The sequence below is a fragment of the Nelusetta ayraudi genome, unplaced genomic scaffold (assembly GCF_046127955.1).
Source record: "Nelusetta ayraudi isolate G7.1 ecotype Tasmania unplaced genomic scaffold, CSIRO-AGI_Nayr_v1 ptg000168l, whole genome shotgun sequence".
NCBI lineage: Eukaryota > Metazoa > Chordata > Actinopteri > Tetraodontiformes > Monacanthidae > Nelusetta > Nelusetta ayraudi.
In genome coordinates this window covers 2,758,991-2,773,478 of record NW_027466218.1, presented here as the reverse complement: position 1 = coordinate 2,773,478, position 14,488 = coordinate 2,758,991, and the positions used below count along the sequence as shown (strand labels likewise).

General features: G+C 48.4%; 1 protein-coding gene across 4 annotated transcripts in view; it reads left to right on the top strand.

Moving 5' to 3' along the window:
* Positions 1 to 12,660, top strand: part of LOC142880458 (chemokine-like protein TAFA-1) — a 111,326-nt gene extending 98,666 nt beyond the window's left edge. Inside the window, exons 4-7 of one of the 4 annotated variants that reach the window (XR_012925444.1) lie at positions 2,413 to 2,537; positions 4,529 to 4,620; positions 11,002 to 12,048; positions 12,176 to 12,660. Coding sequence is in view for 1 of the 4 variants with exons in the window: in XM_076014400.1 (XP_075870515.1) it covers positions 2,413 to 2,537; positions 11,002 to 11,019 (143 nt within the window). In the remaining 3 variants the exon portion in view is untranslated. Of the gene's footprint in view, positions 1 to 2,412; positions 2,538 to 4,528; positions 4,621 to 6,025; positions 6,101 to 11,001 lie in introns of those variants that run through there. The other 3 variants (XR_012925443.1, XR_012925445.1, XM_076014400.1) reach the window with 3 other exon arrangements.
* The last annotated feature ends 1,828 nt before the right edge of the window (positions 12,661 to 14,488 follow it).

The following is a 14,488-nucleotide window of genomic DNA, read 5'->3' as shown; positions in this document are numbered from 1 at the left end:
GGTGAATTCCGTTTCACTTTGAGTTAAACATACGTAGCAGTGGAGGAGTAATTGTTGTTGTTGTTGTTGTTGGTGGTGGTGGTGGTGGTGTCGTTGCATGTTATCGTCTGTGAGCCAATCAAGTGAGAGATGGAAGATAAATGATTCCATAGATGCATGTCGTTTTTCAATGGAAACCAGGGGGAGGAGGGGGGGGGAGGCCTCGCAGGCAGAATAAATGATTAATGCCGGAGGTTCACACCTCTCAGGGCTCCTCCCAGAGGTCGCAGCGGGTGTAGCCGTGCGAGCTTTACAGTAAATATCATCCAACTCTCATGCAAAAAGCGGCTCGGGCCTTTGGCAGCTCATGAGAGGCAGCGTTTTTTTCCTTCTTTTTTTTAATCTCTCGCTTTTCCTTCCTCTCTTCCTGCCCTGATTTCTTGCTTTAGAGGAAAAATATTAATTTCAGCTTTTGCAGTTTTTTTTTTGGTTTGTTTCGTTCACTTCACTTATTTTGTTTGGTTTGATTTTCGAGTGGAGTATAAATCCTTCTGGGCTGGCGGTGCGATGATAAGGGAAGACGACAAAGCGGAGAGTGGCAGCGAATCATCATCATCATCATCATCATCATCATCATCATCATCATCATCGTCATCATCATCATCATCATCATCATCACCACCACTTGGCACACCATGATTAAACACATTTCCTCGCCATGATTTGCCTCTTAACGAGGACGAAGGTACAGTGTTGCATCCGAAACACGAAAGAGTGTAAACATAATTAATGAGCCACATGGACGCCCGCAGGGGGGGGTGATGGCATCGGGACGACCGATGACAACATGCAGTAATTAGAGGAGATAAGATAAACAGCCGTGGGCGGAGCCAGAGGGGAGGTTCAGGGCCCCCATGTGGCCGTGAAAGGCAGCATAGCAGAGCAGGACTCTCAAGGTTCAGGGCACAAGCAACTGAAAAGGGGGAAAGACAGGAAACACATTGAGTGAACCATTGAGTGAACCAATCAGTGAACAGTGTGCGTGCGTGTGTGTGTGTGTGTGTGTGTGTGCACTGAACTTTAACCATCTTTCACCATCAGACGTCCTGTTGCTCAAATCACAAAAATTGATTAGTAGTTGGCCTGTAACCTTGGCAACGCAGGCTGAAGAGGTTGCCGGAACAAAAAAAAAAAAATCCTGCAAAAACAGCACTGGCCGAACTGGCCGCCATAAAGCCCAGTCACCCCGACGTTCCATTTTGCGCACCGGCGATAAAAGTGAGGGAGCCATTTCGCACTTTTGCCGAGGCTCATCATCCTCGGAGCGGCTTAAAACTTCCGGCACGTAACGTTTACTGTGAGGACGGCCGTGGGGGAAAAGGGGGGGGGGGGGGGTGGGACACGCAAAAGTTCTTTACACATCATGCATAATAAATGAATGCCAACCCGACTTTGAATAGAAGAGAACTCCATCAATCATTTAATCCAAAGAGAAGATGGAACAGAAAGCGAAAAAACAGACAGTTGCATTGTGCAATATGTATTTTTGTTTTTACGTATTCATTAAAAGCAGCGCAGGATGTGTAGAAATGCAAAAGCGCATTTTCTCATGTGAGCAATTAAAACGTATGGGTCACAGTGAGTCACTGAGCCTCACACGGCTTATTTACTGTGCAGAAGGGAAAAATTCAACCAGATTCGGTCTCGTCAGGCGACTGGAACGTTTTTTCACACGTGCTGGATTCCCACACGAGCGCGAGCGTGCGCGGTCGCCAGCGAGGGAGGCGAGGCCTGGGAGACGGCGCCACGAGAACATGTTTGTTTTTGTCAGACAGCTGCAGGAAGAATTCAGTCGACGTTAATGAGAGGCAATTAGTTTTGATTAAAAATGAGATTGCTCCCCCGTACACAAGACGGAGCGATATCAAAACAAAATAATGATTAATTTCCGCGAGACGTTTATTGGTGAACAGCGGAGAGGAAAGCGTGCGCAGTCGCTCCGAGGGCCGGGGGAGAAGAAGAAAGAAGAAACGGGGGGAGACGTCGGTTTCGGCTGCACGGCTGGATGTTCCTGCTCCTTTCGCACCGGATGAACTGTGGGGGCGCCGCTGTTTGCGCAGCGCTTGCCGGCAGAATGTGCACGCTAAGCACGTTAGCGTGGGAGGACTGTGTATGAGTTGAACTTTCCATCCTGCCTCCGTTTCCAAATTGTTTGCTCTGGATGTTAAGAATACCTATTTCTTCTTCTTCTTCTTCTTCTTCTTCTTCTAATAATAAATGTTATTTTTCAAAAATCAAAATCAAAAATCTTCTTCTTCTTCTTCCTCTTCTTCTTCTTCTTCTTCTTCTTCTTCTTCTTCGCTGAATTTTAATTTCCTAACTGTGCCAGCCGTCCTCCAGTGAAGTAACCCTCTTGCCATTTCCCTCCCCCAGCGTCCATCGTCATCGGGAAATGGTGGTGCGAGATGGAGCCGTGTCTGGAGGGGGAAGAGTGCAAGACGCTGCCTGACAACTCGGGATGGATGTGCTCCTCCGGCAATAAAATCAAGACCACAAGAGTGAGACCTCGTCCACGCACACACGCTCACACACTCTCACACTCGGGCTCTATTGTATGTTTGAAGAACACCTACAGCCCGGGCGCGCTTGTGCCGGCAATGAGCGTAGGCCAGCCCTTGCACATACATATGTACGCACACGTTCCTGTGGTTCATTTTCGGCAAGAACATGTTCAAATGTCAAACAGATTCCTCCTCCACGCTCAGCCCCCGATTCTCCACTTGGAAGGAGGGAGAAACAACAGGAAACTTTTCAAACGCGACGCGAAATGCATCCCGCTGCTGTTCCCATCCACCGTCAGACTAGCCGTTAGCATTTCCGAAAAGGCCACTGCTATGGATAATGCTTTGCTGTGCACTAAACGCACCAGAAATAGACACAGTGAAAATTCTGAAAGCAATTCTGGGAGTGAAAAGATGCCCCTGTCACACACTCCAATAGTGACACGCAAATGACAGGACGTAGCAGAAGTGATGCGATTGCTTTTGCACGGTGGCTAACGTGGCTAGCATCTGCGTCACATCGGCACGTGCTTAGCTTGCTCATGTGCTGTGGCGAGACAGTTCAATAAGACACATCATCTGCGTTGCTTTGACCGTGTCACTGTTTAAAAAAAAAAAAGAGAAGGAAATAAAAAATAAAAAAATTAGAGGAAGGAAATAAAGTCGTCACTTGCGGTGAGAAGAGCAGCAGTGCACAGTTTGGGGCAACACCGTGGGGCAAAAGTCCCATCCCAGACTCATCCTCAACATTAACCCGAGAGTCGGGGCCCGCTCGAGGTTTCTGCACTCTGTCCCTCGCCACCATCACTGTCTGTGTTTCCTCTCATCGGCAACAATTGGATTAGGAGAGCGCGGCGGCCGCGGCGGCCGCGGCGGCCGCGGCGGCGACCTGCTCAGCATGCAAATTGCCTTGAGATCACGCCGCACAAATAAAAGTGATTTGATTTGGAAGTGTGAGATTTGGAACGCAGCCACCACGGAACCTCGGGGTGGAAAAACACAAATTACATCCCGCTGCAGAAATAAAAAGTGCCACCGGCATTAAATAATTAAATAAATAAATGAAATGAGGTGTGTGTGTGTGTGTGTGTGTGTGTGAGAGGGGGGGGAGTGGGAGGTGGAGGCAGGGGGTGGAGGTGGAGGTGAATTCCGCCGCATCCATCTCAGGGCCTCTCAGCGGCGGCGGCGGCTCACAACCAACCTAAAGCAGGCGGTAGACAAACAGGCGGGAATCCCCGGAGGCTGCAATCCACTCGGAGATAAAGTTAAACAGCCGCACCGCCTCTCCGCTGCCTCTCGGCTCTGCAAAGCGCATTCTGAATGTAGCGTGCAGAAAAAAAAAATAATAATAAAGAATTACGAAGCGAGTCGAGTCCATAAAGCCGGCAGTCCGCTGCTCTGCCACAGGTAGACCAGCCGCTTAGCGTTCGTCTAACGGCCCTCTCGCCCCCTCCCCCACCCACTCATGTGCTCGCCCACCCGCAACGTCCTGGACAGGACGGAGCTGGGAATGACGGGAGGACGGGAGGATCCGGTGGAGGTCAGGTTTGTTCGGAGGCAGATAGAGGCAGAGCCTTTTGTTCGTTATTTTATTTGAAACCGGCAAACGGCCTTCAGAGCCGCGTCAGAGCCCCAGAGGGTTCGAGAAAGGAGCCGATCGAAGCGTCACCGTCCTCTCAAGGTAAGGCTCAAGTGCTTGGTTCGCTCTGAAGAATGCATCTCTAATTTTCAATTCAGTCCTTTGCGACTTTTTGGGCATAAAAAGTCACTTCTGGAAAATAAAAGCATTCAATCGAATAAATAAATCACCAAATTCCTCTCCAAATTCTTGAAAATGATCCTTGTAGGGAAACGCTGAGCTGGATTGTGTGATTGGATTGTGTCAAGATGGTTTTGGTCTGATTATTATTGACAGGTCAGGCCCGGCGCTGCTTTTCTACCCAATACACACGTGTCCTCTGTTTTTTTTCTTGACCCTCTCTTTGCAGAACACCCAGCCATACTCCCCTTTTTAGCTTCCGGAAGCAAAATGCAGAGGATGCGTCCACAGAAATTGAGCTGCATTCTTGCTTCTGTAAAGGTTAGTCTTTTTACTCAAGCTGTTGTCCCTTTTCTTTCCGCTCTGTTGGGTTTTTTTTTTTCTTCTGTTTGTTTGTTTGTTTGTTTGTTTTACTGTTGTCCTTTCAGTTTGATTCCTTTCTGTCGACTCCCTCGTCTCTCTCGTCCGCACTCGAGTGGCGCCCAGTGAGGAGTAAGTGGGACCAGTTCGCGCTCGTCGTCGTCTCATTAACCCAAATACGCCCCTGCCCCCACCCTGCAAAATAATTGCGTGTGTGTTTACATGCTGTGCGCAGTTAGGCAGGCGTGACACCAATACTGAGTGCCGCAGCCGCCGCCGCAGCCGCCTGTAAATATTTATCACCACCGCCTGCACGGCCAGCAGGCGCGCACGCACACGTCAACGGGAAGTCGGCGCATTTTTCGCGAAACCGATTCAGTCTGGAGATGCAGAGCCTAGGAAACGCACCAAACAGAGCAGGCTCCACCCCTGGGCAGATCCCCTCAACACACACACACACACACACACTCACCCCTCCTTCTCCTCCCACCACCACCACCACCACCACCACCTCCCTGCTGTGTGTGGTGCGAGCAGTGTGTAATTGCAGGATCAGGACACTCCTGCTTTCGCTGACACCTTTGTTCCGTGCTTTTTGTTGCTGTTGTGGTTGTGGTTGTGGTTGTTGTTGTTTTTGTTGTTATTGTTGCTCTCACCTGCTGTGCAGGTTTGATTCCAGCGTCCTCCAGCGCGCTGCCAATCCCATTAGTCTCTAATCTGTGACGTGCTACTTGCTCCTCAGTGTGCTCGCTGTCCTCAGTGTGCACGTGTGATCGTGTGGTCCCACTTCTGTCTGAATGTCTGATATCAGTGTGTGTGTGTGTGTGTGTGTGTGTGTGTAGGCTCACGGCCTAAAGCCGCTTCTTGTTTTTGTTTTTCCTCTTGTGTGTGTGTGTGTGTGTGTGGTGGTGGTGTGGCTCCTGATCAGAGGCCACTCGATACCCTGATCCTCCTCCGTGGGTCTTGTTGAGGCAGCTATCAGCACGCAGCACAGCCTGAAAGGCCTTTTCATCCTGCACTCGGCGCCCCCCCCCCCCCCACCCCCCCACACCTGTTTTTTTTAATCAACATTCCTCATTCACCTGCCTCTCAGGCCAAATTGCCTCATTTGTATTTCTTTGCCACAGCGAGCCAGCGAGGCTCTGCGTCGTGTTCGTTTTTCATCCTCGTGCGTCATTTTAGCTGTTTTTTTTTTTTTTTATATTTTTGCTCTGAAAACAACGGCACAAAAAAAAAAACATCAAAGACGCACACCGGGCAAAGAGTTGTTCGGTGAAAATAATCTTTCAAGCGTGAGGGACCGCACCAAGCCGGTGGCTGACCTCCACCTTTCTTTTTCTTCCCTTGTTTTCTCTTTGTCTTTCAGAAACGGAAGCCGTCGCTGCCTGTTGTGTAGCCGCAGACAAGGCAGAGCCCCTCAGGCCCCCAGCCCCCCCCCCCCCCCCCCAACTACATACACACACGATTAAGTCTGAGTTAGAACGGCCTCCTGAAACACTTGCATTCCGCTCCGTGCGCAGATCGAACCGAGAGAATAAATAAATTCAACGGTACTTTTTTGCACAGCAGACTGCTTATAAAGTGGTAGTAAACAAACTTTCAGATAGTCAAAAGTAGTACAGTTAAAGCAGCTGTGTTCCAAATCGCAAACTTCACAAACCAGTGTGACGCTCAAATCTTGACTCGCGAGTGTCAAAGTCCGAAAGGCGCACCTAAATATCGTTATCCGATTATCAACAGATGCTGTCGTAGCTAGGAATACAGTAGCTAACTTAGCTAGCACGTTGAACGGCACAATACCGCTTAGCACTATGCAGCAGCAACATGGCCGTCATTGAGGGTGCAACAGAGCTGTCGCTCAGAGCTCAGTGTTTGGGCGGAGTGTCTGGATGGTGCATTGCATTTTTCCACGCACTCTTCTGTGCTTCACACACTCAAAAAACAGATTAAATGTTTCGTACTGAAGTACGTGATTTGGACCACATTCAACGTACAATATTTTCCAAACGCATACAAGATCTATTCGGCAATGATGCAGCAAAGACGCTCATATAAATAAATAAAGTTTATTATTATCATCATTATTATTATTATCATCATTATTATTATTATTATCATTATTATTATTATTATCATTATTATTATTATATATCCAGCGTACGAAAAGAAACATCTCGAAGTGAGGATGCTGTTTATCACACATTGGAGTTGTTCTATCCGCTGTGTTCGAGTGAATGTATTCGGTCGTGTGGCTCGTCAGCATAAAATACATAATGCAATTCTCGCCGCGCATTCAATTAATTCCGCGGCCTGTTAACTCGCTTTAATTTGCAAGACGCCTTTTGCAGAGCAACTGATTAACGGTGAAATGCTGTGAATTTTCCAAACGACAGAGCTTTTAATTGTTCAGATTAGTAATTTTTAATGGATTCACACATTAAAGGAACTATATAACACCCGTTCTCCAACGGTAATTTCTGTCCCAGACTTTGCACGATACATATCCCGGAAAAATGCTGGGTGTCAGTATCGGTGTCAGTATCGGTGTCAGCGGATGGAGGTAACAGCGCCCTTTGTGACATCACAACATGCCAATTTCCTGAATTTTGCATTCTACCTCAGACTCTCTGAAAGGTGTAGCAAACCTTTCTCATTCCCTGGGATTTGGCTTACAGTAAAGAGACCAGAGATTATTTTCACTGGCTAACAACGTGCTATTTCCTCAGGCTTCACACAGACGTACAAAGCCCCTAATTGAGGCAGGATAAAACATGTTTTTTTCAAACAAACATGTTGACACAGTGCAGCTCATTTGTGAGACAAGTTTCAGAGCAAAAAGTGACCTGCCAGTAGCATCGTCATCGTCGTTGTCGTCATCACCGCCATCAGCCACTCAAGGCCTCTGTGCAACACACGGTCCAACTTCACCATCTGAACGTGCTTGACAACACTTTACCTCCTCCCTCGACTCTGTCTAACGTCGTCAAGACGACGAGCTTGCAGCCCCAGGCATGCAGTGGTGGAAAAAGCCTCTGTGTAGTAAGATTTAAAAAAAAAAAAAAAAAAAAATGAAAAGCTTGTGCAGAATGAGGTTAGATGCAGTCCAGGCCACAGAGAATTCTCAGATTGTCGTCCTTTGATGATTTTATGCAGAGTCCTGCTGGAGGAGCTCATTCCAAGAGCCGCTGATGAATTTATGTCAGTTTTTTTTTCCCTTTCTTGTTTTCCTCATTGTCTGTGTCACATTAAATGGATCTTGATGTGTTTTGGTGTCTGGAGTCTTCTGTTTTTAGAGGGTGCTCCTCAGTGCCGTTTGAAGAGGTTTCTCAGCCGGCATGATTGATTTGTTCAGCGGCAAGCGAGGAAAAAAAGCAAAGAAAAAAAACATGTGGAGGGGGTGTATTTAGTGGGGCGGGGTGGGGGCGGGGGGCTGCGTCTGCACTTAAAAAAATTCTTTCGCTAAGGCAGTTGTCCTTGGCTCTTTTCACTAACTGAAGCCTGAGTAAATTGCGATTTAATGCGGCCGGGCCGAATTAGAATGCAGATGGCTCAGTCGGCAGCGGAGACGGGACGGAGGCAGGAAATCCTTCAGCAATCCGCCGCTACCTGCTGCACTGCTCATTTGAAGAGACAGAGGACGAGAATGAGAACAGAGGACACTTTTTAAGCGCCTCTGCCTGCATTACGGCAGCGTGAAAGTGAATATAAAACGTAAAAAGTGACCGCGCTTGCAGAGCGGCAGTCCCGGCTAACAAACCCCCTGGTGGATTGTCTGAGAGCTGCGCCGTCAGCCGTGACTCGTTAGCGCTGCAGCAGAGGTCAGCCCTGGTGTTCCCTGGTAAACTTGATTCTTTGTACTGACGGGAGTTTGTTTGAGTTTCTCGTCAAAAGCAAATCATGTTTTCTGAGTCATTATCGTCAGTGAGTCAGTCAGCCAGTTGTGTGGAAATTCCACACAACTGCCAGGCCAACAGAGTGATTTGTCCAGTGTGCGTTTGGTGCCGGGCCACTGTGAGCCACTGAGTGATTTGTTCATTCACAGTTGGCGGGGAAGGAAAGTGGGAACCTAAGTGAGTGGGAGTTAAAACAAGGAACCAGAGCTGTTGCTCTTCCCACTGGGTTGATGCAGCTTTTAACTTGACATTTTATACAGATCCATTTGGAACAGCAGTCACACAACAGTGACCTGTTGTCTGATGTCTTTCTTGGAGTTAGCTCACTAGCAGTAACCAGGGACGAGTCAGAGGACCACTAAATGGAGACATGGGAGTCGTTTGTTGAGAACTCTCACATCACGAGTCAGTGGTCAACATTACCAGTCAGACTTGCATACAGATAACAAATGAGGCAGAGCTGCATTTCTGTATTTCTTTTCCAAGGATACCTCAGCCAAATTATCATACGTGGGTAGTTCATGCAAATGAACACTCTTGAACTCTGCACCTCCAGCCCCTTGAATTAAACATCTGCAGAGTGTAAAATATAAAACTTTAACGCATCAATGGAAGGAATAAGAAATTGAGCTCAAGCATGAAGCTAAAGTTAGATTTTTTTTTTCAGTGCATTACATAATTATTTTTACATTGAAAGGAAAAAAAAACTTTAAATGCTTTGGTGACAATGATTCTAAACGGATCCCAAACTGCAGCACCTGCCTCCTGAGACGTGACCACAACACAGGAGTTTACAGGCCCAGAAATTAGACAGGTGCGGGATAGTAGACAGGTGCAAGCAGTTCAACCCTCTGAAATGAGGCCAATGAAATCTTTTGGCTTGCATGTTGAACACTGGAGCCGCTGCAGCTCCCAAACGGCGGCTCACATTCACACACCTGGACTGGAGGCCACCTGACCGGCCTGCTGGAGGCGACATGATTGTATTTTTTTTCTTCCCCTTAGCCGAACAGCATTGTGGCCTTTCTGATTGTCGTCACAACGCATTGAGAGAGGTTAAATCTCTGCAGAGCTGCGTGGTTTGCAGCTATAATGGTAGAAGAAATGCAACAAAGGTGGCCTGAGAGACAGGTGTGTGTTGGTGGAAGACAAGCTTAGCCGGCCCGGTCTCAGAGAAGCGAGCGTGCCGCACGACTCTGAACATCTAGGCGCTGCTTTTCCTTTATTGAGGCCGAGCACGACGCTGAAAAGCAGAACGTTCAATAGCCATCTAGCACAATGAGCATTTGAAACGTGTGCAGCCCTGCGGCCGAAGCTGAATGAAAGTCCCTGAACCGGTGGCACGGACAGACGGCTCAGACGGCGGAGCGGTGGCCCCGAACCCATTTAGCAGAGCCTGACTTATTTCATCAGGTCGGATGAAGAAATAGTGATGATAAAAAAAAAGTAAGAGACAGGTACAGGATGTGAGCAGACGGTTCCGAAATATGCAGACGGCGGCATCAATACCTCAGAGCACAACGTACACAGCATGCAAACACACTGGGGGCAGCACCGCAGGGGGCTTCTGAGAGAGGAAAACAAGCTGTTTCTCCACCACCGTTCAGAAAGAGGGAAGAGAAAGACGGAAAAAACACTGCATATATTCTTTTGTTTTCTTTTTGAGAATTTAAAACAGGAAATGAGAAGACAACTTTGCTTATTTGATCCATCAACCTGGATGACGACTGTTGGGGGGGTCATCGTTAGCTCGGGTGCTAGTACTAGCTGCTACGTGTTTCGCATTTAGCATAACTAGCTTAGCAAGGCAGTGTTTTTCGTTGTCATCCATCACATTTGCTGTTGACATTGGGAAGTTGTTAGCCCAACTACTCTGCCTCAGTGCGTCGCTATAGTCCGTCTTGCCAGAAACTTGTGCGCAGAGAAACATTCCGCGTTGTCAATGTATAAAATAAAATGCGTAATTGTTTTGTGTATTAATTATCGAACTAACACATAAAGGCACACTGGTTTCATTTACACCCACATCAAATTGAATTGCATAACAGGCAGTTTTTTTTTGTCAATTTTGAATTTAAAAAATAAGAAAAGCTAAATTTCCTTCTAAAAGGTTGTTGATAGTTTTTTCTGTGTGTTTCTTTCTTTTTTTTCCTGTTTCTGAAAGAAAATCGAGAAACGGCTCAATTCCCGATGTTTCGTTTTTCCGCTATTTCACCGCCCGACACAAAGCGCTCTCCCTTCGAACGTTCTCGCTTTCCGCTCACATAATCCGTCTGTTTGTGGCGTCACTGCAGGATGGGAGGGGGGTGAGGGGAGGGTGAGGGGAGGGTGAGACGGAGTTTTGTCGAGCAGCAACTCCTTGGGGCTCTCATCCTCGCACACACTTTGTCTGCCTTTGTTCCCTCTAAGTTGTGCGTGTTTTCTCTTCTCTTCCTCCTCTGTGTTGCAGATTCATCCCAGGACCTAACAGAGAGTCCCCCCCCCCCGTCCCCATCACCACTATCACCGCCGACCCCACCTCACCGCCTAGGCTCCGCTTCCCTTTCTCCTCCTCTCCGCCCCAACACATCGAGCCAGTTGCTCACTCGCTCCCTCTCTCTCTCTCTCCTTCGCACTAAAACTATTACATCCGCGGCCGCTGACTGGATTACCTGGGACCACAGAAAGGATTTCCAGCCAGATAAAAAGAGCTTTGCTCGTGTGGTGCCAAGGATTTGAAAGCAGACTAATCCCACCACCCCCTGTTTGATCAATGAGCCCCGTGTTGGTGACTCTCCGCTTTCCACCCAGCTGGGGCCAGATTCTATTTTTCCCCTCTCTCCTCCCGACCTCCACAGTCTCCACCGTTTCCACAACCCCTTCCCAACCCCCCACCGCCGCCACCGCCGCCGGCAACCAAACCCTGACGCAAGCTGGCAGGGGGTTGCGTGGAGGTTGTTCAATTCAAACACGGGCTGACGGACGTTCCCGCCGTCCTCACCGAGGAGATTACGCGGCGGAATGGAAAACGCGAGAGTCTAAAGGGGGAGGAGTTTACTCCACAGTACGCTCTTTCTGCGACATTTAGCGCGGGACCAGCTAACCTCCTGCCGCAAGGGGGCGATCTACTCGTCGGACGTTGGACTCTGGCAGCCAAACAACGCGCCGACCGAGGATCTCTGACGGCTTCACGTTCATCATGGATTCTAATTTGTTTTTACCCAAAGTTGTGCCCGGTGTAAATCCATTAACTTTTTTTTTTTCTTTTCCTCCTCCCTTCTCTCTCTCTCTCTCTCTCTCTCTCTCTCTCTCTCTCTCTCTCTGTGTAAGATATATTTGTGTACATACACATATATAAATAACATAACATGTAATAGGAGCGAGCCAAGATGCTGAAAAATATATTTATGACTCTGGTGGGCAACTTTGAGTGCCATGGTTGAAAAGAAAAAAAAAAAAAAACACAGACAAATCATCTGACAGATGTGCGAGTCCATATCCGGAGTTTCTCAGTATGGTGTGTATTGATTTGCATCGCAGTAAACTGTATGCTTGTATTGTTGGGGACAGGGGAGGCGTAAAAAAAAAATGTCAGAGTCATAAAAGAAAAAAGAAATGATGTATCGGTCTCTTGTGTCATTCAGCAACGTTGTTCCGTGGTCCAGCGAGAAGAAGAAGAAAAAGGGGGAAAAAGACGCTTATAATTTCAGTGACCATGAGGAAAAAACACTGTATAGAACCGCCTCACACTGACAGCGACGCCCCCCCGACCCTTCCACTCCGATGCGGTAGGGACGCGGAGCAGCAGCAGCAGCAGCAGCAGCAGCAGCAGCAGCAGCAGCAGCAGCAGCAGCGAGGAAAAAACTCGGACCATAATCGGACATTTAGTCACGGCCGACTGCTCTCGGCCGTATTTCTCTCACTCACATACTCACACTCAGTCACACACACATGCACGCACACACACACACACACACACACACATGTGAGTCAGTGGGAGATGATTTATTCCAAATGACAGAGAGAAAGTATTAGTCACAATGAAGAAACACACAGTTGCCCCCCAAGTAGCTGAAAGTACATTACAGGACGGCCTTATGAGAAATAAAAAGATGGTTTTCTATACTGACATGATGCTGTCTCTCATTTCCTTCGCTGTTATGAGCAGAATTCCGTTTTGAAAAATGTCCCCCCTCATGATGATCTCTGATGTGTGGGTAAATGTGGCGGCTCGGCGGCGATATTGCGTGTTAACACCGCCAGCCTCTTCGCTCGGGTAAACACAGCCAATTGAGGCGAAACGCGCACACGCACGCGGAAATCAGACGCGCAAACCTCCAGAGCTTCAATTATACAGTTCCTGCGGTAGCAGGGAGGATTTATCAGGACAATAAATTCAATTTATTCCTGCAATTAGAATAAAGATTTCCAATATCATGGCCTGGTGGGGGAAGAAAGGAAAAAATGAAAACATTCCTGGTAGTTTTTGCAATATCAGGGAGCGGCTCCGGGTTGGTGCAGCACTCGCTGAGTCTCCCTGGTGGACGCCACGCTGTGCATTCATCATTCACACAGTTTGGCGAATTTCATCGAGCTCGACGGCAGGCGCTGTTTTTTTTTTATTTTTTCCTTCCTCCCTCCTAAATGAGTTGGTCGCCTTCATTTGTTTTCTCATTTTCAAGAGGATTCTCCGCCCGTCCGCTCCAGTCAAACAGTCTCTTTTTTTCCCTCGCTGCCTGCCGGGGAATGAAAACGTCTGTCTGACTGACTGCTCGTGCACTCGCCTCTTGTGCCGTGCGTGTTATTTTTAGCGAGCGGGGGGGAAGCGGGGAGGAGGGTGAGAGCGCGTGCTGAGGATTAGGAGCAGATTCGGCGTTTGTGTTGAGAAATCGAGGGATTTCTCACCACCACCACCACCACCGCCCCCCAGCATTGTGCTTCACAGCTTCTGAGTGGATGTTTGCTTAGAAGGTGTTCAGGGGGGCTCTGAAGAGGGGGTGGGGGCTCCGACTCCCCCCCTGCTCTCCATCCCGGCCGTGCAGGGAGGTCCAGCTCAGGAACCCCAGAGTCCAAGATGGCGGCCCATTCATTTCAATGTAGTTGCTCACCCAGCGCGTACGCCGAAAAAGATTTTGACTTCTGCATTAATGGACCCATAGAGAATGCGCAGTAGTCTCACTTCCCGTCATGCCTCTCTCTATGTAACTCACATGATCTACTTGGCCAATCAGAACGATTCTGGAGAACGTCACTTACAGACACGTCAGGACGCAGCCAATCAGAACGAGCTGAGACACAGCAGCACATACGATGTTGTGACGTCACGCAGGGACTAAAACGACTAAAAGAACATAATTGAAAAATCTGCAATAGAAAGATTTGCTATGAATCGCGTTTCAGTTCACAGTCGTCCTGTCAGCCGTTTTAAAGGCTTTTTTTTTTTTGCTGCAGTACCTCGACTATCCACTGGGAAAAATCGGTGGGCCGTATCCAGTTGTTATAAAACATGAGGTGGGCGGGGTCACCTCTCTATCTCTATCTCTCTCTCTCTATCTCTCCTGAAGAGAAAGGCATCCATCAGGCCCGGCAGACCTCCTGCAGCGACTCTGAAGCGGGCGTGTCCACGCGTTTACGGCAGACAGCCAATCAATGCCGCGCGTCAAGGACAGCGGTGCTGCACGCCGCCGTTGTTTATAGGGTCGCCGTTCCGTCCGACTTTCAAGGGTGTCTCATGTAAATCAGGCACCGCTGAACGACATCGACTGCTTTTAGGAGCTTTTAGCAGAACCTCCTACCCCCCCCCCCGCGCTCCACCCGCCAACCCTCACTCCTCTCTGGCGCCACAGCCTCTACATCGCCATCATATTAATAACGTCGTCGTACAGCTCATAATTTGCGGAAGGGAAGAAAAAAGATTAAAACAAGCAGAGCTTCTTGGCCTGCGGTGGCTTTGTGTG